General features: G+C 48.3%; 1 protein-coding gene across 1 annotated transcript in view; it reads left to right on the top strand.

Moving 5' to 3' along the window:
- TGS1 (trimethylguanosine synthase 1) overlaps window positions 1-27,504 on the top strand; it is a 255,651-nt gene that overhangs the window by 26,950 nt on the left and 201,197 nt on the right. The window contains exon 3 of the mRNA XM_085605608.1: window positions 25,511-25,743. Within this exon, the coding sequence (XP_085461734.1) occupies window positions 25,511-25,743 (233 nt within the window). The remainder of the gene's footprint in view (window positions 1-25,510; window positions 25,744-27,504) is intronic.

The following is a 27,504-nucleotide window of genomic DNA, read 5'->3' as shown; positions in this document are numbered from 1 at the left end:
ATCTTCGGATGTCCGGTTGCTTCCATCATCTTCATGTCGGGCGCTTCCATCACCTTCAAGAGACTCGGTAGCGGGCAGAACCACAGACTTTGTTTTAGTTTCTCTCCTGGTGGCCTTTGAGGTGCCTAGGCTACCGTTCTGAGATTTCCACTTAGCCTGTGGTCTGCTTAGCCGAAGTTCTCTCCTTTCGTCGCAAGTTATACCCTTCTTTGGATGGCACAGTGGGATCGGGATATTCAATCAACTCAAGTGTCTCTGTATCCGGGCAGCGGCTCATGGATGGTCGGTCTTTGTCCAGAAGTTCCTCTTGGGCGGTGATGTTGTCCGTGGTTGTCCGGGTCGGTGATACCTTCTTGCAGTGGTGTGCGTGCAGCCAATTGCGTTTCCCCTCCACTCGAAGAGCTGTTCGGGTGGTGATCAGGACTTGCAGGGGGCCCGTCCACCGGGGCTCCAAACTCTTGGTGCGCTGGAAGTTACGCACTAAGACGAAGTCACCGGGTTGGATGTCGTGTCCCGGGCCCCTGGAAACATCTGGAATGGCGTGCAGCACCTGCTGATGGATAACAGACAACGTTTTAGTTAGATTGTACAGATAATCAGACATGAGGACGTCCGGGACGTCGTGGATGGATGTCGGTTTTGGTGCAGTCCAAAGGTTCATGGGCCGCCCGAAGACGACCTCGTAGGGGGTTAAGTGGTGTTTGGTGGGGGTGGAACGCATTGATAGCAATGCTAGTGGGAGAGCGTCTGGCCATCTTAGTCCTGTGGTGGCGACTATTTTTGCTATCTTAAGCTTCAATGTGGCATTGTGTCGCTCAACCAGGCCTGCAGATTGGGGATGGAAGACCGCATGGAACTTCTGTTTTACACCCAACCCTTTTAAGATGAGTTGGATAACTTCGGCTACGAAGTGGGGGCCATTGTCGCTCCACAAAATTCGACAAAGGCCGTATCGGGGGAAGAATTCCTTCAGCAGTACTTTTGCAGTAGTCATAGCGGTGTTGTCATGGGTCGGGTAGGCTTCCACCCACTTGCTGAAGGCACACACAACGACAAGCACATACTTTAAACCTTGGCACCTTTCTAGCTGGACATAGTCCATTTGTAGGACTTCAAAGGGGTGATTGGGGACCCCAAACCCTCCCCGGGGTACAGCAGTTCCTTTCCCAGGGTTGTGTTGGAGGCATACTAGGCATTGTTGGACCAGACGTTTGGCTGAGTCTGATATTCTGTCGTTGTGCCAGACTTTGGAGATGAGTTCGATCATGGGGGCAGACCCTATGTGTGCGGGGGAGTGTGCCATGGTCAGCATGGGGATCAAGTATGAGTCGGGTAGTAACCATTTGTTCGAGTTTTTAGTTCGCCAACAACCGTCATGGTCCTTCAATCCCACCCGGGCCCATTCAGTTAATTTGTGTGGTGTGCTGGCTAGTTGGATATCCCTAATCGTTTCCCTAGCATCCTTCCATTTCTCAGTTTGTGACCTGGTCACGTACATGCGGGTCGTGGACCTATTCTCGGCTGTGGTTCGGGCAGTAATGTCAGCTAGTGCATTTCCCTGACCTATAATGTCTGTCACCTTCTTGTGTGCCTGGCATTTGATCACAGCTATCCGTGTGGGGAGGAGGACTGCTTCGGTCAGGGCAGAGACTAGATCTCCGTGCAGGATGGGTGTGCCATGAGAAGTCAAGAATCCCCTCTCTTTCCATAAGAGCCCGAAGTGGTGAACTACCCCAAAGGCATACTGACTGTCTGTGTAAATGTTTGCGGTTGTCCCTGCTGCCAGGATGCAGGCTCGTGTGAGGGCAATTAGTTCAGCCGCCTGTGCGGATCGCTGTGTGATGCGGGCTGTCTCAACAACTGTTCGAGCTGTGGTGACTGCATAGGCAGCTGAGGTGGTGCCATCAGGGAGCTTGATGCATGAGCCATCCACCCACAGTTCTCCGTCAGGGTCCGGGAAGGCAGTATCCCGGAGGTCAACCCTACTCTTGGTTTGTTCGTCGGTGAGGGTCACGCAATCATGTATAGGGGATGCATTGGGGTCAGCGTCAGGGAGAGGTAGTAGAGTAGCTGGATTCAGAGTGGTGCATCGTTTCAATGTGATATGGGGCGCAAGCAGAGTCAGTTCATACCCAGTCAGTCGTGCGCTAGTCAGGTGTTGAGTCTTGGTTTGGTTCAGGAGGGTATCGACAGCATGGGGTACCAATACTGTGAGGGGGTTCGAGAGCACGATCCCCTCACTTTGCCGGATAGAGACAGCAGCGGCGGCTACTGCTCGAAGGCAGGCGGGCAAAGCTCTGGCTACGGGGTCAAGAGTGGCAGAGAAGTAGGCACAAGGGCGTTGCTTAGGGCCTATGGACTGGGTTAGGACAGACAACGCACATCCCTCCCTTTCGTGGGTGTAGAGGGAGAAAGGTTTAGTGTAGTCTGGGGTTCCTAGGACTGGGGCCGAGCAGAGGGCGTCTCGTAATTCTTTGAAGGAGGATTGACATTCAGGTGTCCAGGGGAGGGGGAAGGGGACATCCTTAGCCAGCAGGGAAAGCAGAGGCTTTATGGTAAGACTGAAGTTTGGCAACCACTGTCGACAAAAGGAGGTGAGGCCCACTAGGGATCGTACTTGCTTCTGAGTTTTGGGAACAGGGGTTTCTAGGATGGTTTGAATTCGGTCAGGGGTAAGTTTCCTCCCGTCTTTGGATAGTAGGTGGCCTAGATAAGTTACCTGGGGCTGGCAGAATTGCAATTTCTTTCTGGAGACCTTGTGACCGTTCTCCGCAAGGAAGCGGAGGAGGTGAATGGTGGCTGTGACGGCGAGAGGAGTGGTGTCGGCCGCCAAAAGAATGTCATCAACGTACTGTATCAACACCACTCCATCGGGTAGTTGGACTGCATCCAGTTGCCTCTTGAGGGCTTGGCTGTAAATACTGGGACTCTCAGTGTAGCCTTGGGGTGCCCTGCAGAATCTGTACGAACGGGCTTTTAAAGTGAAGCCGAACAGGTAGCGGCTGTCTGGGTGGATGGGGATGGAAAAGAATGCGTTCTTGAGGTCAATAACAGTAAAGATGGTGGCAGTGGATGGAATCAGGGTGAGGATGGTGGTGATGTCTGAGACTACGGGGTACTGGGGTATGACTACTTTGTTAACCTCTCGCAAGTCAACAATGAAACGGTAGGCTTTCTCATCCCCCTCGCCTTGCTTCTTTACAATGGGTAGGATAGGGCTGTTGCAAACATTACTGACTACTTCTTCTACCACTCCTGCCTCGACCAGGGACTCGATGATTTCCACCAATGCCTTCTCGCCTTCGGGTGATATCCGATACTGTGGAAGCTTTGGGAGCACTGCGTCCAGTCGGACGGTTATGTGTACCGGGTCGATCACCATGCGCCCTACATCTGAGTCGGTTTTTGCCCATAGATGTGAAGGTAATGTGTCGAGTAGGGACATATCAGCATCGGTTATAGAGAGCATACGCCGTGTGTGACAGGGTCTGGACAGATCTGGGTTATCGTGTAGGATGACTCGAACTCCGTCTGGGGAGCATCTGATGGTGGCTCGAAAATGCTTTAGCAAATCAAGTCCCATAATAGCATCGGGGGTGTTGGAGGAGAGCAGAAAGGTCGTGTCAGTGGTGTTGTCTTCTAAGTCAAAGGAGATTGGTGTTGATAAGGGGTTAGTGGAGGGTGTTCCGTCAAAGCCTATTGAGGTTACGTGTGAGCCAGACAAGGGTGCCCTAGGAATCAGTCGTTTAGATAACGCACTACGTGTCGCCCCAGTATCTACCAGGAATGGAGATTTTGTGCCCAAGACCTTAGCGGTGACGTAAGGACCTTGCTGGTCAACACGGAGTTCGACTGGATCCCTCCCTTGCCCCTGGCGGTCCTATGCGAAGTCATGAGTGCTCTCGTAGTCGGACTGCTAACACTGGTTTTGGCGGGGGCGATCAAAGGTGTTTGGTCTGCCTGGCCTGTCGTTGATGGTGTTGTTCGTGTGCCCTCGTCCCTGTCCTCTATTTCTGGGGTCATATGCTGTGTCTCTGGGGTCCCTATTCTTGTTTATTTCCAGAAGGACCGGGCACTGGGATTTCCAGTGTCCGAACCCTCTACAGAACGCACATTGATTTCCATCTAAGTCTCTCCGTCCGTTGTAGGGTGCAGGTGTATGGTCTCTAGGGGGTAGCTTTCTAGGGGCGGTTGGTTGGTAATTCTCTTTCGGGGGTTCCCTTCCTATGGTCACCCCTTGCAACTGTGCTATCATTATTCTCTCCTTCAGTTCCTTTTTCTTCTTCTCTGATGCCCTATCGTTCTCGTTTTTCTGATTTTCGTAGTATTGGGCCATCTGGAGAATCGCTGCGGGTTTGGAGGCTGCCCAACTACTCTCGCTGGTCTGTAGCTTCTGGGAAACTTCCTGTGACAGACCCTTTACATAATTCTGGACAAAGAGGTGGTGTCCGGTTGCGGTGGTCATGTCTTGGCCACTGTAATCGGAAAACACAGTCTCGAATCGGGAGAAGTATTCAGACACATCTTCCTGGGGTTTCTGGCGGCAAGCCGTCACTATCGACCAGTCTACCTTTCTTTCTGGGATTAGAGTCTTCAGCTTTGTACAATCTTGTCTGGGAGCTCTAAGATGGCTTTCGGGGGTTTCTGTCCTGGTTCTCGCTGTTTATCTATGGTATCGAGTTGTATCCAGGTATATCCGAACGGCTCAGCGTGGTCAACTTTCCGGATTTGTTTCCACACATCAGCCGGCAGGCATAGCCCAAAGAACAAGTCGATATCTGCTAACGTCATTATCGTTGAGCCTAAGGCTGTGCCTAATTCAGTGTAGAAGGCAGTCGGGTTCTTTCTCAAGTCGGGTAGGGTCTTTCTAAAGGTCAAAATATCTTGCCGGTCCCACGGCTGGTAGACTCAGTTATATACAACCCTTCCCTTCGCATCTTGGTGGTTGATGTCGTCGTGTGTTCCCTGACCCCGTGGGGGGACCCAGTAGGGGGCAGCTTCTTTAATGGGCATCATGGCATCGGCCCTTCCTCCCTGGGGCTTAGTTGCTATGGGGGTTTCTGTTGTGGTGGTCTGTCCATGTTCTTTAAGGTGTCGGTAGACCTCGAGTGTACGAGTGAAGAGGTTCGTTACATCACCCTCTCTTTCTTCCCCAATGTCTACCTTCCTATATAGGGCCGCTAAGCCTTCGGGACCTTTATCGTGGTACCTATCCTCATATGCATTCAGGGCGTGATAACAGAGCCGTACGACGAAGTGTCGTCTGCGGCTGTCGGCATACGAGTTATACACGTCTGTTATATACTCCTCACTTTCTTTTCGTTCCACCAGCGTCCCTACTATCTTGTCAATTCCTGCTCGTTCATCCTTAGTTAGTCGATTCATTCTGGTGGACTCTCTCTTTCCTATCTCATGGTCGACTGGCGTTGTGGTTGACGTTGGGTTCGGCACAAGAGGCTCAGCCGGCGCGGAGGCCGTGAGGGCCGAGGCCCTTGTACTGCTTTCGCTCGTGTTCGGGGGTTGTGGGTGTTGTACTATTGATTGGGAGGGTGCATACGGAGGGGGCATGTAAATGATCGGAGGACCTAACAGTAACTCGTCATTCGTTCGCTGCTTGGAGGACAACTCAGGGTAGAGCAAAGAAGGGGTCCTAACAGCGTACTGGCCTGAGGTTTCGGGTTCCTGTCCTAGTTTAGTTTCCCTTCTCTCTTTTATGTCTTCTTCTAACTTTCTAGCGGCAAGGTGAGCTGCCTTTCGTAATTCCTTTTCTGCTTTTACTTCTTCCCTCTTTTTCCGTTGCGTTGCTTCTTTGCGCCACATGCCGAAACTGTCAAGCATAGTAGGCGTCGTCTTATTGCTACGCAGAGCTATTTCTAGCGCTTCTATCTTATGGTCGTCGAAGGATCCCATCAGTGGCCACTGACTTTCGGGGTCCTTCTTGGTATATTTATGCCACAGCTTGCTATAGGCTACGGCGACTAGTCCATATTTAGTGAACATGTCCTTATTAGGGGTGCCTTCCAGTGGAGCCGGATGGTTCACCTCTAATAAGCGGTCCGGGCAGAACCAACTACCAATCAGTGGGGAGAAGATAGGCAGGACGGGTTTCAACGGGGACAAAAGTCAGCACTACCTATCTTTTCACTGCTTGCAAAGACTAGACAGAATATCTCTATTCTTCGTTATTTGTAAGCAGAGAATACCTCCAAAGAACCAATATCGAACAACTAGTGTTCGGACAATCAATCAATCAATCAATGGGGAGATAAAGATAGGCACGACGGGTTTCAACGGGGACAAAAGTCTGCGTTACCTACCCTTCACTATTTGCAAAGACTAGACGGAATATTCCTATTCTACGTTATTTGCAAACAGAGAATATCTCAAAAGCACTATTCTTCAAAACAATCAATGTTCGGACAATCAATCAATGGGGAGATAAAGATAGGCACGACGGGTTTCAACGGGGACAAAAGTCTGCGTTACCTACCCTTCACTATCTGCAAAGGGAGAGAGAGAGAGTATTTCTACTCCTCCCCGTTTGTAGACAGCGAATATCTCAAAGAGAACAATCAATGAGCACAATCAATGAGCAATACTAGTATTTCCAGAGCATTAAACAATCAATCAATTATTTCTCAATTTGTCGTGTATCACGACCTTACCCGGACCGCGTGGACAGTTTCTCGTCTTCCGCCTCCAGCGCCCGATCGTCCTCTACTCTCCGTATTTGCCGCGGCACTCCTGATGGTTCCCAGTCAGGACCGTAGATCACTCGAGAGAGGTCTGCTCGGAACCAGTGAAGTTCGGATGATCGGCTGCCAGACGAGGGTCTATTGGGCAGGAGCTCTCCCGATCGTTGCAGTCGTTCACTCTGTCGTCGGGACCTCTCCCACTGGATCCACGTGTCGCTGATGGGCCCCACGTTTGGGACGCCAATTGTTAAATGGTAGCGGCACTTTCAGTCGGTATCCTTTCAAGTATTTGCCCGGCGGTAATCGCCTCTCATACCACTCGATAATTTACCAATAAAAGAGGCAGGCGCTGGAGACTGGAAGGCAGGAAACAAGGTTTTATTCCGTCGGAGCAGAACACATCAGATCAGACAGCAAGGTATCGTCACGAGGTGCTCTAACTGCATCTCTGAGACCTGGTCTCTTATACACTGGTTTATTGCTTTATTATACATAGTACATTCTTGAGATTCCCTTGATGTGCGGGGAAATATCCCCTGAAGCCCCGGCTCAGATCCGATCCCACACATGGTTACAGTAAAGGTTCCCACCCTACCCGCAGTGGGAGATGGCTATCGCGCAGCAGGGAATTCCGCTAATTCCCGGGGGTGTGTGCAACCGGCCGGGTCTCAGGGGGTAGGGGCTTTGATTCTACTGTAATCCCTTTGATGTGGGGTGTTTCCCTTACAGTAGGGGCAATAGACTGCATCCGCAGGGCTAGGTGATGGCCTGGGACCAGTTCAGACAATGGGGCGCAGGGGAAGGGGGGTTATCAAAGGAGAGGCATGACCATGTATGGGTTGTCGGTCGGAAGTGGTTCTGTAGCAGGGTCGCGCAGAAGGAGAGGGTTTATGGCATGTACGAGAGAGCGGGGGTGGCCGGCGCGCGGGGGATGCTCGCAGCGCCGGGGGGAAGCGCTGGCGATCGAGAGTGAGCGGGGAGAGAGAGTGGGGTGCCTAAAATGGCGGCCGTGCATTTGCTATGCGTGGCGCTGGGGAGAGGCAAGATGGCGCAGATAATGTTCAGTTTGCACGCTAAATTTCCACACAAGGAGGCATAATGGGCGGTGAAAAGGGGAAAAGATGAGTGGAGGGGGGATGTGTTAGGGGGGGCTTCAAAGTTCAGAGGCCAAACCTCAAGTCATAACATTCAGCATGGGGTTCAGTTCCTCAGTGCACACAAACTCGTGGGTTCGTACTTGCAGGGGAGCAGCGCAGTTTATATATAACCAAAGCATCAGAGATAAAGATGGGACACTGTTCCAAACCTTGTTTTACTATACATATATGTTTACATACTCATGTTGGCAGTGTCCTAGCTGATTAGGGTATGTTTTTGAGATCACCTTTTGCACTTTGTTTTCTAATTCTTCCACAAATATTTTAGTTTGCAATCCTAGCAATCTACTCTTATAAGTTTTGTGTACATCATATTGTAATATTATTTTGCACTTTAGCGAGGAGCTTGGTGTGGAAACCGTCACCATGTGTACTTAGTGTGGTGCATGCTGTTTCTGAAACTGTTTGGGGTTCATTGAAAACTGGGATTTAATTCGATATTTATATGACACCATCTCCAAAATGCGTTTTAGTACTGGGTAGAAGAGAGGTGCTGCCAACTATCTACCTGTGCCTGTTCGACAGCTTCAAGCACTCTCTTCTACTTGATGTATGTCAGCAAGTGTAAGGAGATGCCTTTTTTTGAATGATCACCCCCAAAGGTTTGGACTGATGCTGCTGTGTTTTTTTTACACACAAAATGCACAGAGTACTGCTAGCCAGACTTTAGTGCAAGTGCTCTGACCCTGAAATGTGTGGTTCTTTTTATTGACTTGTACCCAACCTCATAAGTTGACTTACTTGTAAGTCCATAGTATATGGTGCCAGGGGCGTCCAGGGCCTATAAATTAAAGTGTCCCTCATGGGCTGCAGCACTTATTGTTCACCCTGAGTTTGACAAAGTAAAGCATGCCTCCCAGCCTGCCTCTGCAGATGGTGCAGAGCAGTTAAACTTCTATCTCAACTTTGCCTGTAAACTTATGACACAGTCCTGACCTCCCTTTTTAATATCTATAAGTCATCCCTAAGGTAGGCCTATCGGGCCCCATGACAGTGTGCTGTATATTACAAAAATGTGACATGTACTTTTAGATGCCCAAACAGTTAAAACTCCGAATTGTTGTTGTTACTGTGTAAAAGCTATTAGCTTCATTGGCAAGTACAGGGTTACACACTGACAACTCACCAGTGCTAACTCCTAAAGAGGACTGCTAAAGTTGATACGTGAAGGTGTCAAAAGAATCATTACATTAAACCCAACATGATGCCCATGTCAAATTTAATGTAACATTTGAGTAAAAGGCAACTTTAGAAAGTTGTCGCTGTTGCCCAAGTTATCCAGTGGCCATTTACAGATGCTGGCCACAAGACAGCCTTCTGCACACCTGGTGAGAGGTATGAATGACTCCCAGGAAAGGACACAAAATGGAGGCCTGCTGTTGGAAGAGGTGTTGCCACGCTCCTGTAGGAATCCACATAGGGTGTGAGCCCGAAAAGTGAGCTTCAAAAGGGAAGTTACCTTTGAAGGACAAATGGTGGTCACGCACGAGAGGGGCTGCTCTTTTGTTCCAGTAGACAGGTTGGCATCGGGGACAGAGAGGGGAAAACTGTTGCCAAACCTGCTTTCCTGTGAGCATTTAGCCCTCGGGTTGGCACACCTATAGGGTGGAATGCCCAGCTCCACACACTGAGAGAAGGGTTCTGCCATCTTTTGAGTGGGCATAATATTTCACTCTGGGGTAGTTAGATGTCACACATTGAAGGAAGTTGTCTTCAGGTAGGAGGGAACCTGGTAGCCTATTGGCTATTAGTCATACCCTTGAGGGCTAAGTGTGGGCATAAAAGTGGCACCCAGACCTCCGATCACGTCTATACCAGAGATAGAACCAAAGAAGGACTGACCTGCTGTACTCTGGGCCAGGCAAAAACAGGGTGTACCAAAGAATGGACTGCACCTGCTGCTCCTGGGGTAGCAAAGGGGGGCTCTTCCGGTGGTGTACTGTTCGAGGAAATGTTGTCCATGAACCCCAGGCGGAAGAGGTGAACTCAAAGAGTCAGTTGGTGGACTTCTTGTTGCAGCTCCAAGGCCACAAAAACTGAAGAGGCTGCCTTGGTAAAGTTTTTCTCATTGTGATCGCAAAAACCTATACAAATTGCTCTAGGAAAGTGTGCCTTGTGCAGTCACCATCTTATGCTACTCTTCTTCCAGAATTTTGTTGATGACTTAAGTGGGACTCCTTCTGAGTCAGAAACTACCTGCTTTATGAGAAGACGATGACTAGTTGCATACCCTCAAAGTAAATGTTTGATTAAGCCAGAGCGTGTCCAGACATTGGGCATGGCTGATGCATTCCTGTGAAGCTCCAAACCGAGCCTACGTTAATCCTGTTAGTTTTAGGCCTGACTGTTTGTGGACATGTTAGCTGGTTGTTGAAGGCTTGTAGCTACAGCTTTTGCACTGGAAATGCAAACGTGGCTGAATGATATAGGGCAAACTGACTGATAGGCGAAAATGCTTTAGGTGTGCAGCCCATGGGGGTCCAAGTGTCGAGGCAAGATCGGCACAGCACCAGAAAGCCTTTGTTTTAACTCCTTGCTATGCATTGGAATGAGTAAGTCACTTGACCCAGGATGGCTGGTGAAGTAGCAATGATTGCAAATCTGATCATAGGTAGAAGGAAGGGGCCATCCCTATTTGAAAAGCTAGGCACAAAAGGGTCTGGCCATTCAGGAGGATGTTCATACCTATTTATGCCAATCCTAACCCATACCCCCTTGTGTGGAAGGAGTGGACAGAAGGTATCAGAAGGGAAATATCAGATGACTAGTAGAGGCCCGTGTGTCGTGGAGCCAGAAACAAATCCATGTTGTCTGACAACCATTTGACATTGGCACAAACACCTTTTATTTTTACTTTGTATTTACAGGTTACATGTAAATGTTGCAGATTCATCAGTGTATTAATTGGACTGGCGAGAAGGATGCTCTCTGGGAACTGAATTGTCACTATGCAATTCAGCTGTCAATAGATGTGATTGAAATGTTCTATTCTGTAGCAAGACTGAGAAAGTTGTGTACTCTATCTTCCATCCTACGGAAGTCCCAAGAGAAACTTGCACACCTGTGGTTCCTTACTTAAAAGATGTTTAGTATCTAATTTTGTGTAGTGCTGAACAGCTTATTATTTTATTGTGCAATTTTCTATAGTACTTCTGTAACCTGGAATTTATGTTTTACACAACTGTGGCCCCTAATCTGAAATTAGTAAAAACAAATTGAGTAGAATAGCAGTCAATACTTATTTGCTGAATAATTGGAGAACAACAATCATTATTGAACAATGTCAAACAAGAAATGCAAAATTGGGACATCACACAAAATGAGAAATGACCCTCACAAGGTAATAGTAATAAGGTTAGTGAGTCCAAAATGTTGATGGCGTTTTAGACCTATAGGGGTAAAGGATCATCATCAAGAATATACACTAAGGGTGTCGTGCTTCACAATTTGACAAAAGATCGGAACTCAGGTCTTACTTACCTTACATTAACATTTAAATACTGTAGCAATAATAACCAGTTTAAGAGGAGTAAGAGGCAAACACTTTCCTCCTCTCCTCTTTTACCACCTTCCGCCTACAACAAGAAAACTTACAACTGGCACAGTTGATGAGCTGATGGGAAAGACCGAGTGAAGGAAAAGACAAGTGAGGCCGTGAGTAGGTTGAAGGTGGGAAAAGAGGAGAGGAGGAGGAATAAGCGATGAGGTAGTGAGCAGCAAGAAAGGTAGTCCGAAGGGAGAGAGTGATGGTAGAAGGGAGAGTGAGTGAGTGGGTTGGAGAAAGATTAGGATGAGAGGAAGGAGGGCAGGCGGGAGGTGAAGTGGGAGCAGAGACGAGAGAAATGTTGGGATTGACATCAGAGAGGTGGTGAAGAGGAGGCGAGTGGAAGTAGTACGGAAGCAGAATGGTGGAAGAGGAGACTGTAACATCGCAGAATATGATATGATATGATGTGCATTTGTAAAGCGCGAATTGCTGCCCGGAGGCGTGCAAGCGCTAAGAATACTCATAATCCGTACAGTGGCCCACACAGGGAGAGAAGGGGACTTAGACTGGATGAAATAAAAAGGTTTTCAGCTGTTTACGGAAGGACGTGAGGTTAGAGTTGGCTCTGAGATGCAACGGGAGGGCGTTCCAGGCTCTGGCAGCATTATGGGAAAAAGCTCTGCCTCCAGCTCTAGCTCTTTTAATTCTGGGGGCTGTTGCCAGAAAAATCTGACTAGAGCGTAGGCTTCTACTAGGCATATAATGAGAAATTAGGTCCCGCGTGATCCTTGGGCCGGTGTTCCAGAAGGCCTGGTGAGCTATGCACATGGCTTTAAACATAACTCTCTGGCGCACCGGTAGCCAGTGCAGGGACACCAGTCCAGACCTCACTGACTCTCTCCGGGGAAGGTCGAGTAGAATGCGTGCTGCACAATTCTGGACTATCTGAAGCCTTCTTAAAGTGGATTCAGGAGCGCCAAGATAGAGTGCATTGTTAAAATCAAGGCGTGACTGAATTAAGCCTTGTATGGCCACTTGTTTAGCTTCCAAGGGGAGGAGAGGAAGAATTTTTTTTAACATCCTCATAGTGGCAAAACAGGTGGCTGAAAGTTTTATGGATTGAACATTGAAGGACAGGGATCTATCCAACCAGACTCCAAGACTCTTAATACTGTTTTTAGGAGCAGGGGGGGGGGGGCCCAGACTTGACGGCCACATGGAAGGATGGAGACTAAGATTTGAAGGGCCTAGGAGCATAAGCTCAGTTTTGTCCCCATTCAATTTTAAGCACGATAGGGACATCCAGGTCTTCACTTCCTCCAAGCAGTCTCTGAGCCCACCCGGAGCAGATGGATTAGCTGCCTGTGTCATAGAGACCACCAGCTGCGTGTCGTCCGCATAGGAGATGATCTTAATTCCAAATGGGCGGACGACATCAGCCAGCGGCCTCATGTACAAATTGAAGAGTGCAGGGCTCAAAGAAGAGCCCTGAAGAACTCCGCAATTAAGAGGTTTGCTGGAAGAAACAGACTCGCCTTCGAACACGCGAAAAGATCTGTCCTCTAAGAAGGACTGAAACCAAGACCAGGCTTTTTCCTTTATCCCGGCCTGAGAAAGACGGTCCAGCAGAGTGTCATGGCTGACCGTATCGAAAGCTGCGCTGAGATCAAGAAGGATCACTGCCGCTGATCCTCCTTGATCCAGGATTTTTCTGGCTTCCTCTGTGACCATGAGGAGGGCGGTCTCCGTGCCATGTTTTGGTCTAAAGCCTGTCTGGGTAGGGTCCAGTAAGTGGTGCTCTTCCAGAAAACTTATCAGTTGAAGGTTTATGTATTTCTCCAAGATTTTGCTGATCCATGGGAGCAGGGAAATGGGGCGGTAATTACTCAGGTTGGTGGGGTCCAGATTAGGCTTTTTCAGTAAAGTTCTCACCATGGCCTGCTTCCATGCGGTCGGGACCGTTGCAGAGAAGATGGAGGCATTTAGGACCTCCCTAATAATGGGTAGGGTGGTCTGTGAGGCTGCAGTTATTATATTTGGAGGGGCTGGGTCATCCGGGGAACCGGATTTTACTTTTTGTGCTAAGGAGCCACGAGTGACGAGATCCAGAGGAAGGAAGAGAGTGAGCGTGGGTGACTGTTGGCTGAAGGGGGAAGTCACGGGTTGGAGTAAAGGGGAAGGGTTTTTCGGGGGAAAAGTAGAGTAAATAGAACTTATCTTGTGATGAAAAAAATCGGCAATGTTGTTGCAGTGGGTAATGGACTTATCCGCCTGCAAGCTGGGGGGCTGTTTAGTGAGATTTTTAATGATATGAAAAATTTCCTTAGGTTTAGATTTGGCCTGCAGAATTTGCGAGGAGAAGTATAAGGATTGTGCAGCTTTAATCAGTGTTTTGTATTCACCGATAGCATTCCGATAAAGGGTTTTGTTATCCATGGAGAAGTCGGATCGCCAACGCCTTTCGGATTTTCTACAGAGACGTTTCTTGTCTCTAAGAGTCTCGGTGTACCAAGGGGCGGTTTTGTGGGAACGCTTAAGCATAATTTTCTTTTTAGGCAAAACAGCGTCCAGAGATTGAGTGATCCAATTGGCATAGGCCTGATTAGCTAGGCCGGGATTGTCAATGCTCATAGGTGGATTCTCAGCGAGTTTGCTGGTCCACTTGTCAACTGCTAGGCGAGACCAGGCTCTCGTAAGTCTCGTGGTAGGAGTTGAGTCGGGGGTTTTAAACACAGGCCAATTAATGGGGATCAAAAAATGATCCGTCCAGGGCAGGGGGATGGGTGGACTGGTTGAAAGATCAGGGCAGTTGCTAAAAACCGGGTCCAGCAGATGGCCCATCGTGTGGGTTGCAGAGGAGACCCGTTGGGAGAGTTGCAAAGCTGCTAGATCCTCTGCTAGGGTCAAGGCTATGTGGTCTGAAGATGACTCGAAATGAAAGTTAAAGTCACCTAGCAAAATAAAATTGGATAAAGTATTGAGTTGTTCAGCCACAGTGGGTGGTAAGCTCACATGGAACTGTTTCGAAGGACCAGGAGGGCGATAAACAAGAGTGCCGGAGAGGCAGCTGTTTGGTGATAGTTCCACGGTGAAGGTAAGACTTTCACAATCCATGATGGTTTCGGACGCCACTCGACAGTGGAGATGTTCTTTGTAAATTATCGCCACGCCTCCTCCTCTCCCTTTAGGTCGATCTTGGCGGGAGATTTGGAAGCCTGTTGGGAGGGCTTCTACGACTGCTGAATCGGCCTCAGGGGATAGCCAGGTTTCTGTAAGGAACAGAATGTCTGGAGTAAATTCCGGCTGAAAGTGCGATTTCAGCCGTATGTTTAGGAAGAGAGCGGCAATTTAGTAAAAACATACGGAAATCGTGTAGCAGTCCCATAGTTGATTTGGGTTTGAAAGGATGGTTGCAATCAGGGCAGATAGGCGGGAGGGAGTCGGCTTGTAAGCTATGTCCACTACAGTTGCTGTTATATGTCCTGAGGTTGTGGAGGGTTTCACTACTATAATGTATGTGTTCTGAGGGCTGGCTGACAAAAGGGGTGGCCCTAGGCCCTGACTCGGCGCGGACGAGCGCAGACGAGCTTGCCTTATGCGCGCCTTTGGCGCGCATTCGTCGCGCCCGCTGCGCCTCCGGTGCGTACACATTGTTATAGGACAGGAAGAGGGCGTGGCCTCGAGGGAGAATAGGGAGGCAAAGAAGGAAAGGGAGCAGATAGGTGGGTGAAGGAGGGATGGAAACCAAGAACGGAAGGAGGAGGAATACAGGAGAGAAAGAAGAGAAGGTAAGAGAAAGGGGATAGAGAGGCAAGTGGCAATAGGCGGAGGAGGAGTTTAGAACAGTGCAGGAGATTAGTTTGGTGCAATGATCAGCTGAAGTACAAATTCGTAGAAGAAGGTTTTAGTTGCTTGTGAATTGGGAATCTGTTTTCTTGGTTGCACATTTTGTGATGCGCTATTTGTGAAAGTGGATCATAATAAGGCTGCTCCTTCTACAAAGTGCAAGGTGGAGTGTTATACACACTTGCTCTTTGTTGGTATCATCTGAACTGCTGAACATAGCATAGCAAGGTTGAAATTGGGGCCATTTTGTGTATATTTCTGCTCATGTATTTGCAGTGGTTGCCACAATAGTGTGACATAATTTGTCTGGTTTTAATGTGTGATTTGTGTAATGTTTAAGAATACCAAAAATGATTTTTTTTAGTATTTATTAATTCTTTTTTTTTTTTGATAAACAAGTTTATTCGTTTTACAAAAGACATACACCAGCCATATCACACCATAAGTCAACAATCGAGAATGACAGTCACAGAATCCCCCCTCCCCCGCATACAGATATAATGAGACAAGGAAACTGTAAGCGGGTTGAAAGGAGGACGCAACAGAAGGCGCTTGAGTAAGAGGGGGTTTATTCGTAATCCAACACTTTAGCTGGGGGCAAGGCTGGTTTAGTCTCTACTGTCTGGTCCTCGGGTGCCGGGATCTCTTTATCGCCGCGGTGTGATGTTCTCCCTTGCTTCTCCGGGTTCGCAGCTCGGCGAGGGTTCTCCGGGGCCGTACCAAACAAGGAGAAAAGCGAGTGTTAGTATTCACATCCGCTTTTAGACTTTGCTTAGGGTATGGGAGTGAGGAGACCACAGGTGCACAGGTGAGGAAGGCGACCGTTCGTGAACTGGAGTGTAGTGCAGGGGGGGGGAGTTTATACTTTATACTAGGCAAGGCGGCGAGCGACGGCATCTAGTAGCGCCCTCCCTTCTCCCGCTTCCCGACCCAGCCTGAGAAACTATCCCGTACCTGGGATAGCCACGCTCCTCCGTGGGCGTGTCTCGGCGAAGCGTGGTTGCGGAGTCCTCTTGTCTCCGACTTCCCGTCCTCCGTGGGGCTCCCGCTGCTCGTACGCTGTTCACTCTGCTCGTTTTCCCGCTTAAACTCCGTCTCTCCGTGGCTCTTCTCCTCTCTCCGGTGTTACCGCACACAGTGCTTCTCGTCTCCGTGAGTCTTATTGGCGGGTTGTTGCCAACGTCAGTATAGAGGGCGGGGTTATCGGAAAAGGATTCCCAGTTAAAGGGACATGCTTCACCTTCTGAGAGTCCCGTAACGGAAGCTGTCCATGGATCATCCTGAGGGACACAAAGCACAGGGCCCGTCAGTTCGTGTGGTTTCCACCAGTCACCCCCTACGACGTTATTGTCCCCGCCATCCCCGTGACACTCCTCCACCACCGGATTCTCCCGCTCGGGGAGAGGGGATGACCTAGACAAGTAGTCTGCACTGCCGTTTTCCGACCCTTTGCGGTGGTTAAGGGAAAAGGAAAAGGGTTGGAGTGTGAGGAACCAACGGAGGACCCTTGGATTGTTTGAGATGTTATGACTCATCCACTGGAGTGGGGCGTGGTCGGTGTATAATGTGAAGTGGCGACCCTCTAGATAATACCTTAACTTATCAACGGCCCACCTGATAGCAAGGCATTCCTGTTCAATCGTGGGATATCTCACCTCTCTTGGGAAGAGCTTTCTGCTGATGTATAATATCGGGTGCTCCATCCCGTCCGCTAATACCTGGGACAGGACTGCGCCCAGGCCGTGATTGGATGCATCCGTATGCAGGATAAACGGTCTAGAGAAGTCTGGGGAAGATAAAACGGGGCTGGAAGTGATAATTCCTTTTAAGTCGCTAAAGGCCTGTCTCAATTCTAAGGTGGGAACCCTGAATATCTGGGGTTTTACGTTTTTCATAAGGGTGTCTGTCAGGGGAGAGGCCAGCTCGGAAAAGTTCGGTATGAACCTCCTATAGTAGCCGATGAGGCCCAAGAAAGCTCTCATCTCCCTTTTGGTGGATGGGAAAGGAGTGTCAGTAATGGCTTTCACCTTCTCTTTCTGTGGGGCGATGAGACCATGTCCTAGGACATATCCCAAATAGTTTACTTTGTTGAATGCTACCCTTGACTTCTTTGCATTCACATGTAGGCCGGCTTGTCGTAGGGCCTGAAAGAGTGTGTGCAGATGTTGGAGGTGTGTTTTCCAGTCTGGGCTGAAGACCACAATATCGTCAAGATAAGCTGACGAAAAGCCCTGGTGTTCCCTCAAGACAGTGTTCATTAGACGCTGAAAGGTGGCCGGGGCACCATGAAGGCCAAAGGGCAATACTGTGAATTAAAAAAGGCCGTCGGGTGTTGAAAACGTGGTCTTCTTTCGGTCCTCTTCCCTCAATGGCACCTGCCAGTAGCCCTTGGTTAAATCCAGCGTGGTAATGTATCTGGCTTCTCCTAGCTTCTCGATAAGCTTATCAATGCGGGGAAGGGGATATTCATCGAAGGAAGAGATTTCATTTAGAGCCCGAAAGTCCATACAGAAACGCGTGCTTCCATCAGGCTTCGGCACCATCACTATAGGTGACGACCATTCACTTCGGGACGGTCGTATCACACCCAGTTGTAGCATGTCCCGAACTTCTTGTTGTATCGCTTCTCTTCGGGCGGCCGGTATTCTATATGGTCTTTGCTTGATGATCTTCCCGGGAGTTGTCTCTATTCGGTGTTCTGCGAGGTGTGTTTTCCCAGGGACGTCCGAAAACAGCGCGACGTGGGACTGCAGTACTTCCGTTAATTCCCCAACTTTCTCCTGACTTAGTTCTGGGTTGACAACCAACTGGTGTAGGGTTGTCGTGTTCTTCCGTTGCGTGGGTAACGTGAGGCTGGTTGTCTTGGGCGGGGGTCCCAACCATTTTTTTTACATATTGATATGGCATACTTGGGTGCGGCTTGGGGTGATCTGTAGCTTGTAAGTGGTCTTCCCTATGGTTTCTACAACTCTATAAGGACCCTTCCACTCGCTCTGGAATTTGTGGGTGGAGGTAGGCAGCATGACCAACGCCCAGTCGTTTACTTTCAGGGATCTCCACCTTTTCCCTCGATTGTAGTAATATGCTTGTTTTTCTTGCTTTTTCTCGAGGTTGGAGTACGCCAAGTCTCGGAGTTTCCCTAGTTTTGATTGTAGGCCTTGTGTATATTCCAGTACAAAAGGGGGTGGTGATTGGTTCTGATGCTCCGTCCATCACCACCTCCTTTTGTACCGCTTTCTCGGCCATGAGTTGGCAGGGTATGCTCAGACGTGAGTCCCTTGCTCACTTTGCCACTGGATTCTAGCAAACCTGGCTGAAGATGGCTGAAATGCCAGAAACCGGTCCTAGGAAGCTTGTTTCCGGTCCAGGGAAGGCATGGCTTGGCAGTTCGGGCTGGACTGTTCCCATGAGGCACAGGGTCAGACTGATTTGCATATGGCCATGTCTGAACTGGGGTGGCAGAGTTGGCTAAAGAACGGTGATGGATGAAACCCAGATCTGTTGACTGGGTGTGAGTGTTTGATTGGTTCTGATGCTCCGTCCATCACCACCCCCTTTTGTACCGCTTTGTGTATATTCCAGCATCTCTCGGGACTCCACCATATCCTCCTTTTCCCACGCCTCCTTCGTCATTTCCATTAAACTTCTTGGCTGGCGTCCGTATAACAGGTTCAGAGCAGCCTCGGCTGCTCGGCCTTCGAACTGACTCCTTATGACGTATAAGGCCAACGGTAAAAGCTGGTCCCATTCTTTTCCCTCCACGTTTAGCATCTTCTTGAGCGTTGCTTTTAAGGTACCATTGTAGCGTTCCACCAAGCCGTCTGTTTGCGGGTGGTACACCGAAGTTTTGATCCGACGTACGTCCAGGATCCGGCATACTTCCTTCATCAGTCGAGAGACAAACGGTGTGCCCTGGTCCGTTAATATTTCTTTGGGGAAACCAACTCTTGAAAATAGCTCCACAAACTTGTCTGCTATGTTGCGGGTGGTGGGGGCTCCTAAGGGAAAAGCCTCTGGAAATCTAGTGGCGTAGTCTACCACCACTAGTACGTACATATGTCCTTTTTTTGTGCGGGGCAGAGGTCCTATCAGGTCCATCCCTACTCTTTCGAAAGGAGTTCCTATCACTGGAAGTGGCTGTAGGGGAACTGCAGGGGGTCTATGGGTGTTCCGTCTCTGGCAGACCATACAAGTCAGTGAGCTTTGGTGTCCTTGTAAATGCCTGGCCAGTAAAAATGTCTGAGTATGTTCTGCGTTGTCTTCTCAGACCCCGAATGTCCTGCCGTGAGGTGAGAATGGGCAAAAAACAGGATTTGTTCTCTAAAGGACCTGGGAACCAATAGCTGGTGGGGATCGGAGGGGGCTCCTTGTCGATATAGCAGAGCGCCTTTAATGAGAAAGCGGGGATAGCTAACAGAGTCAGAGTCTGCAGAGCTATGGGCTTGTTCCCATGCATTAAAGAGGGTGACATCGTTGGCCTGGGCGAATTTGAAACTACGGTCTAACAGCCAGGGTTCCGGGGTTATCAGGGCCGGGGCAGTGGTATTATCCGGGGATTTGCTCCCTCCCTCTATTGTATTCAGTACCCGGCGGAACATTTCTTGGAACTCCGGATTATCTGTCCCGATTATAAGGTCTTCTGGGAGACTATCCAGGACGCCTACTCTTACCTGGCTACTGGCCCCCGTGGAGTGTACAATAGGCATATCGGCTATGGGATATGGCTTGACATCCCCGTGGACACACCTAATGTGTACAAATGAGTCAGGTACTAACTGGTCGGGAGTTACCCACAAGCCCTGAATGACGGATTGTTTACATCCTGAATCTAACAATGCGTGTAAGGGTTTGCCGTTTACCTGCACACTTACATGAAACTCGGACCCCATCTCCGCGGTGTATAGGATGGATTTGAGTATATATCCCACTTCCATGGGTTCCTCCATTGGTCGTTTCTTAGGACATGCTCAGGTGATATGGCCCCACTCCCCACAGTCAAAACATTGTGGACCCTTCAGGACGGGGACTTCATATCTCTGGGGACGGACTTTTGGTTGTTCGGGGATCTTAGGTCTTTTGTCAGTCCGGTACGGTATGTTGTGCAGTTTCTCTATCTCCCCGACATATCCCTTTGGTTGGGCTCTGGAGAAGGTGGTGGCCATCTCAACGGCCTGTTCTGCTGTTAGGTGTGTGTGTTGCCTCAGCCACCTCTGAGTGTGGTAGGGCAAGGCTTCCAAATATTGTTCCAAATACATTTTCTCCATTATTTCCTCCTTTGTGCTTGTACCGGGACTTAGCCACTTGTCTGCTGCCATTTTAAGTCGGAAGTACAGGGTCTTTGGGTTTTCTCCGGGCGCTCCTTTCTAAACCGGACCCGATAAGCCTCTGCATCGAGACCCAAGGGATCCAAAATAAAAATCTTTATTGAACCATACGGTGCATCTCCGGTGGTGTTAGCCACTTGGTAGGCCGCTTGTGCCTCTCCCGTCAGCAGAGGGGCCAGAAAGAACGGCCACTTCTCCGGAGGCCAACCACACGCTCTGGCAACCCTCTCAAAATTCGTGAGGAAAGCGTCCGGGTCTTCGCCAGGCACATACTTCTGCAGGGATATCCCGGCGGGGGTGGGGTGACTGGGGCCGCGGACATCTCGTCCTGTGACCACGTGTGGATCCGTTACCGCTTTTTGTAGCCCTTCCAGTTGCACGGCAATAGTGTCCTTGAAGATTTCACGGTCTGCACTCGCAGAGGCCATCTGCCGTTATACGGCCCATTCCAGTTTCTCCTGCCCCTTGATCAAGTGTTGTATTAGCGCATCCATCTTTGAGGTACAGATGGGGTCCTCTATGCCCGCATTCTCCACCACTGTAAGCGGGTTGAAAGGAGAACGCAACAGAAGGCGCTTGAGTAAGAGGGGGTTTATTCGTAATCCAACACTTTAGCTGGGGGCAAGGCTGGTTTAGTCTCTACTGTCTGGTCCTCGGGTGCCGGGATCTCTTTATCGCCGCGTTGTGATGCTCTCCCTTGCTTCTCCGGGTTCGCAGCTCGGCGAGGGTTCTCCGGGGCCGTACCAAACAAGGAGAAAAGCGAGTGTTAGTATTCACATCCGCTTTGCTTAGGGTATGGGAGTGAGGAGACCACACGTGCACAGGTGAGGAAGGTGACCGTTCGTGAACAGGAGTGTAGTGCAGGGGGGGGGGGTTTATACTTTATACAAGGCAAGGCGGCGAGTGGCGGCGTCTAGTAGCGCCCTCCCTTCTCCCGCTTCCCGACCCAGCCCGAGAAACGATCCCGTACCTGGGATAGCCACGCTCCTCCGTGGGCGTGTCTCGGCGAAGCGTGGTTGCGGAGTCCTCTTGTCTCCGACTTCCCGTCCTCCGTGGGGCTCCCGCTGCTCGTACGCTGTTCACTCTGCTCGTTTTCCCGCTGAAACTCCGTCTCTCCGTGGCTCTTCTCCTCTCTCCGGTGTCACCGCACACAGTGCTTCTCGTCTCCGTGAGTCTTATTGGCGGGTTGTTGCCAACGTCAGTATAGAGGGCGGGGTTATCGTAAAAGGATTCCCAGTTAAAGGGACATGCTTCACCTTCTGAGAGTCCCGTAACGGAAGCTGTCCATGGATCACCCTGAGGGACACAAAGCACAGGGCCCGTCAGTTCGTGTGGTTTCCACCAGTCACCCCCTACGACGTTATTGTCCCCGCCGTCCCCGTGACACAAGGAAACGATGGAACCAATCAAGCCCCTCATGATTAGACCCCCCCCCCCCCAGCCACTTCCCCCAAATTCTACGGTATCTCTTGGGGCAGCCCCGTGCTGCGTACATAACCTTCTCTTTAATTGATATACACTTCAATAGAACACTAACATCTGTAGTTATATATCGCACTAACATCAGAAAATAAGTATAACAAGATGCCATCAGAAATATTTTCCATTGCAACTTTACCCCAACTTGAGCTAATGGGATACTCTACCTTCCCATAAGGGATGTCCAAGGGGGGAGTGGGAAAGAAAATACTGAAAGGTTGAACCATTAAAGATAGAATGTCTAGAATAAATGGACATCTACAGTTTGAACCACTTGCAGGTCTCCCCACTTCAAGCCTGGCACTCTGAAAATCATTGACCCAAATGGTGGCAGCATGACCCAATATTACAATTCAAGCTTTCTTTATGTAATCTCTCATTTCACCTTCACAGGGAAGGCTATGACATATTCTTCCTCGAAGAGTATAAAAGATTTGTCTCAATGCTGTAATGTCAGCCTGGCAAGGTGTCGTAGTGAAGCACCAATTCTGTAACTCCAAAAAGATTTTTTTTTATTGCCAGCATTATGGGTTCATGTCTGGGAACAAAAGTTTCCTCTGCACTTTAAGCAGCACATCCTTCTGTTGAACTGCTGCCTGCAGCTAGCAGTCTCGCCTTTTCATTGATCTCACGTTGAACATAACTGTACCCTTTCCAAGTGTGTCATCCATGGAGTTTTAGGTGGCAGTCTATACATCCTATCCTCTCTGATTGCCCACCTCCACCCTGCATTTTATTGAGTTCACTGATTAGATTTCCCACCATTTTCTGCCGATACCCATTTACCATGGAAGAGGATACCCCCAGAATACAATCTGGGTCCACCACCTGCATTGTTCAAAACCTCTGTTTTCATTTCTATCATGTTCTGAGCTGCACAGTGCCTAAGTCTCTGATGTTTTCTAGGAAAAGATCAATCAGTCTCTTATTGTCTCTCAGGACAGCCATCCTAGCCCCAACCTTCCTCCAAGCTGGTTCCAGTCCTAGTACCTTCCCATTGAATTCCTGTATTATGACTTCCATGTCACCATGGCACCCTCAGTCTTGTCAATGCTCTGAGTAATATCCTGTTGCATAGCCTGTAATGATTTCATTAGCACCCTTTCCCCACTCGTGCTGCCACCTGTGACGTTCGGGAAAGTATTGTCCTATACAGGGCCCGGGGACATTGGGGCAGAAATATTTAAAATATCCTCTTAGAAGAACACGATCCTCTGAGGAAATGTAACCTCATTGATCCTTCACAATCTTTCCAGGGCTCAAGATGAGTTGTTATGGCTCAGTGTGCCCAACCCCCTCAGAGCTCACAAACCCAGTTATTGAAGCTCTCACTACCCTAATTTCTTTTTTAACTTAGCTTGCATATATCAGCTCTTAGCAAACACAACATGTTGATGGATGGAGTTAAAAAAACCTTTTATCAACTCATCCCAAGTCAAGAGATCTGGGTTGAATCTGTCATTCTTTTGCTCACTATGCCACCACAGTTAGGACCCAGCCATATGCAAATCAGTCTTTCATCCCGCTCCTCATGGGAACAGTCCAGCCCTAACTGCCAGGCCCTCCCTGGACCGAAAATAAGCACCTGAGACCGGTTACAGGGTATCACCTCTTATCAGCCAGCTAGCTTGATTCCAGTGGCACTGGTAATTACAGGGTTAACGGTTAAGTCTTAAATTAAAGGGGACATTAAATGTAACTCAATGGGGAACACAGGGTTCTGCCCACCTGGGGAGATGTGTTTACGACTTCCAGGCCAGGAACAAAGGTTGTTTCTGCACTGTAGTTGTAACCCCCCTCCCCACAGGATGCAGTGAGTGTGAGCCCAAAAGGGCCGCTGCAACAACCTGTTCTGCGTGTCTGACTTGGTGAAAACGTGATTCCCAGCCCCAGTCCGAAGCAGAGACTCCAAGGGTCAGTTGGCTAACCTCCCAGACCAGCACTGGGGCTCTTTCAGCTTTAGTATCTCAAGTCGCATCTCTGGTAGCCACCACAGATGTTTTTCAGCTACCGGGCACACCAAAGGACAATTTGGATATAGTCAAAGGTGCACCCGTTTCTGCTGGACCTGTGAGTGTTGGGTGTGACCGGATTTGTCACCCAAGGCGGACACCAGCCCCCAACAAAGATTTGCACCGTGACCGCTGTGTTGCAAAAGCGCAGGGTTTGCATTGGTAGCCCTTAAAACCCTGCATAAAGGACTTCATGGGACTCTGAGATCTGTGGACAGGGTCACCCCCACTCACCTGTGGACTAAGGACTCTACTGAACTTCTCCCCCGTGGACTGCACAGCATCAAGTGCATCACTGAGCATCTTTAAGCCTGCATCGCTCAACATCAGGACCACTCCATAGAAGTCAATATGGGTTGCCCTGTAAAGTTTGGAACTTGCTCTAAAAACGCTCTGTTGGCCAGGTAACTGTCCAAAGTATTCTTTCTAGCCCCCTAGACTTCATCCATGCTGGAATTTGTCACCCAAGTCTGGCCAGAACACTCATACTTTTACAAACGTTTTGAAAGTTTTCAAACTTCACCTTTGCCAGTGCTTGTTTGCGGTTTCATTCAAAAGTTATAAAAAGTTCTAAAATCCGTATCTCTGGAACCCTCCAGTGGATTTTAATCATAATGGTCACTAAAAATTCAGTAAAATATGCTCTATGTTTATAAATTATTGTTATTTCTCTTTCTTGTTTGGTGATTTTCTTATTCTGTTATTTGGTGCTGTTAAATGCTTTACACATTGTTACTTTGATGATCCTTACTGCTCTGTGTCATTGCTACCAAAGGGTTGAGCTGAAGGTTAAGTAAATAACTCTGAGTAGACCCAATAAAGTATCTGTCAGTGTTCTCCACGATAAGGCCCCACAGCCAAATCAAATAGTGCACCCAGATACTCAAATTCTTGCAATGAACTAGTGAAAGGGATACAAATCTCAATTTAATATACAAGGGCCTCAGTGAGCTAGGGTACATTCAGGTTAGATAATCTTTTCTGTCCAATTTCACCTGTGGGGAAAATAAGCGATACACACATTGCAGAAGTTAATACCTCATCCTAGACTTCAGCTAATTTCCATCACCCTCTCTTTGCACTGACCTGCGAATCTGAAAAATCCCATGCAATAAAATGTTGTATTGAGACATTGAGGAATAGGAGCTGCTAAGTCACAATGAATTCACATATTGTCACACAACTATCATAATCGCGGGCAATTACAGAGAATATTTGGCTTTGAAGACATGACTTTTGTTTGAAAGCACCACAAATAAAAACAGCAGTTGCTAGATTAGCATTGTGTATCCACTAAACTCAACATGGGACATGAGATTTGCTCTCTTACTGCTCCAGTTGCAAAACCCACAGTTGTAAATAGTATACCCGTGTCCTTTTCTTTCTTCTAGTTTGTAAAGTTTTGCCATGAATGCTGTAAGCCGAACTTAATGACTCTTTTTAGAACTTATTTTGCCTGCTGAACTAAATCAAACAATGATTTATTTATATGTCCATCATTCTGTACTAGGTTCTCCTCACATTCCTGCGTTTCAGTGTTTAGCAGGGGGAGGCAAAGAAGAGGAGGAAGAAGAAAATGTTGAAGAAGAAAAAGAGGAATATACTGATGAGACAGTGGAATCAGAAAACACGAGTACCTTGGTTTTGGATGATGACAGTCTGGACTCTGAAGCAGAGCTGATGATAAGTATGGGGTTGCCTCTTAAGTTTGGTGGACCCCCTGCTCCTGTAGAAAGTATCCCGGTGAGCAATGCTTTAGTTTGTATTTGCCGTATAGCTAGCTGTAAATGGTTAAGTGTTTGTTAGTTTTAATCTATGGGGGGTAGCACATTCGGTCTGTACCTGGTTTGAGCTTGTGTTTTCCTACCTACTAGCACTTCTATTTGAGGTTAGGCTTATGTGAGACACTTTCTCAGACCTGACACTCCTCATTGTGTGTTTTTTTCCAAATTTTGAGGCAGGCGAGGTTGACACAATTTTTACAACAACATCGATATATTTTTGTTTTATCTTTAACACACTTTGTACGGAAGCATTTTGTATGTCGTGCAATTTATTTTGTACATAAGCTTTTTCCGGAATGACTTAGGATTACAGATAAACTTAATGGATCGATTTTCCTTTTGGGGCTTGTTTATAGTTACTGGAGAATATCACGTTTGTTCCAAAAATCAAGAATATTGTCTGAAATAATTGCCACTTACCTATTGTCTTTAGCAAAGGGTATTATGGGTGCTAATGTGTGTTTTACTTTCCATATACTTTCATTTAGTGCTCTTGGTGTAGCGGAGGATATGCACACACATTGATTCAATAAATTGAACAGTGCGTTCATTTAAGACAGTAAATCTAAAGCAATATCAATTACTCCAATGCTAACTCTTAAACTTCCCTGACATTTACCTTATATAAGTGTGAACTTGATTCATTGGCTCAGTTGACACTACTTTTAAGCACCTAAAATTGACTTTTATGTCTATACAGCTTGTATTCTGAGAGTAGAGAAATGCTGTATTCATTCAATGTGCCGATTACATAACAGTAATATTTGTTACTCTGATTACCAATCCTCATCACAACACCTACTAAATGAGGTGTGTACACTGTCACCCAGCACCATGTGACCTAGCAAAAATTTAAACCGGCCTCCAAGCACTCCTTTTACGCCATTCCATCAGGCTCCTCCTCTCAGGGGGACCAAAGGGGGGCTGGGGAGACACCCAGATCATCCTGTAATCCCAAGCAGTAGATATCAAATGTGTAGGCCAAACAATCAGACCACAGCTGGAAAGCAGCAGTAGTACCTACATTCAACACAAGGACTCAGGTAAAGGCAGGAACACAAATCTCTACCATATGATCTTTGTTATATAACACCGAGGCATCAAACGTTTAGTGCCACAATTTACCCCATGCAACTACAAGAACAAGAAAAACCAACTCTAGCTTTGTTTAGAAAAAGAAAGAGACCAAGATAAGTAAGAGTTTGCACCACAAGCTCCAAACCTGCTGAGGAGGAAAAGCTTAAGCCAGAATGTTCAATACATAATTTACCATCTTTTAGCCCAGCAGGGAGGATCATAGAAAGTAAGTGCTACTAGAACAAGTCCATAAACTCCATATCTAAAAGGGAACGTGTAAGTACACTAGAATAAACACAGTCCTAATAACCTGCTCTGTAGGAAGGTGGAATCTGACTGCATTGTTACCCACACATTTTGCCTGGCGTTTGCTGGTTTTTGACTTAGTTTGACTGGGATCCTGCTAATTAGGACCCTAGTCTATCTGCTTTCTCCCTAAATTGGTTGTTTACTTTAGGTACACTCCAGATTGGATTCTGGGTTATCCTTATAAGTCCCTAGTATATGGTATACTATATACCCAGGGCATAGGTACCCAGAGGCCTCTCAGGGGCTGCAGCATGTAGTATGCCACCGCTGGGAGACCGTTCAAAATGACACAACAGGTCTGCTACAGCAGCCTGTGTAAGGTGGTGCATGCACC

Source organism: Triturus cristatus, chromosome 5_1 (assembly GCF_964204655.1).
Source record: "Triturus cristatus chromosome 5_1, aTriCri1.1, whole genome shotgun sequence".
NCBI classification, from domain to species: Eukaryota; Metazoa; Chordata; class Amphibia; order Caudata; family Salamandridae; genus Triturus; species Triturus cristatus.
This window is presented reverse-complemented; position numbering and strand designations above follow the sequence as displayed.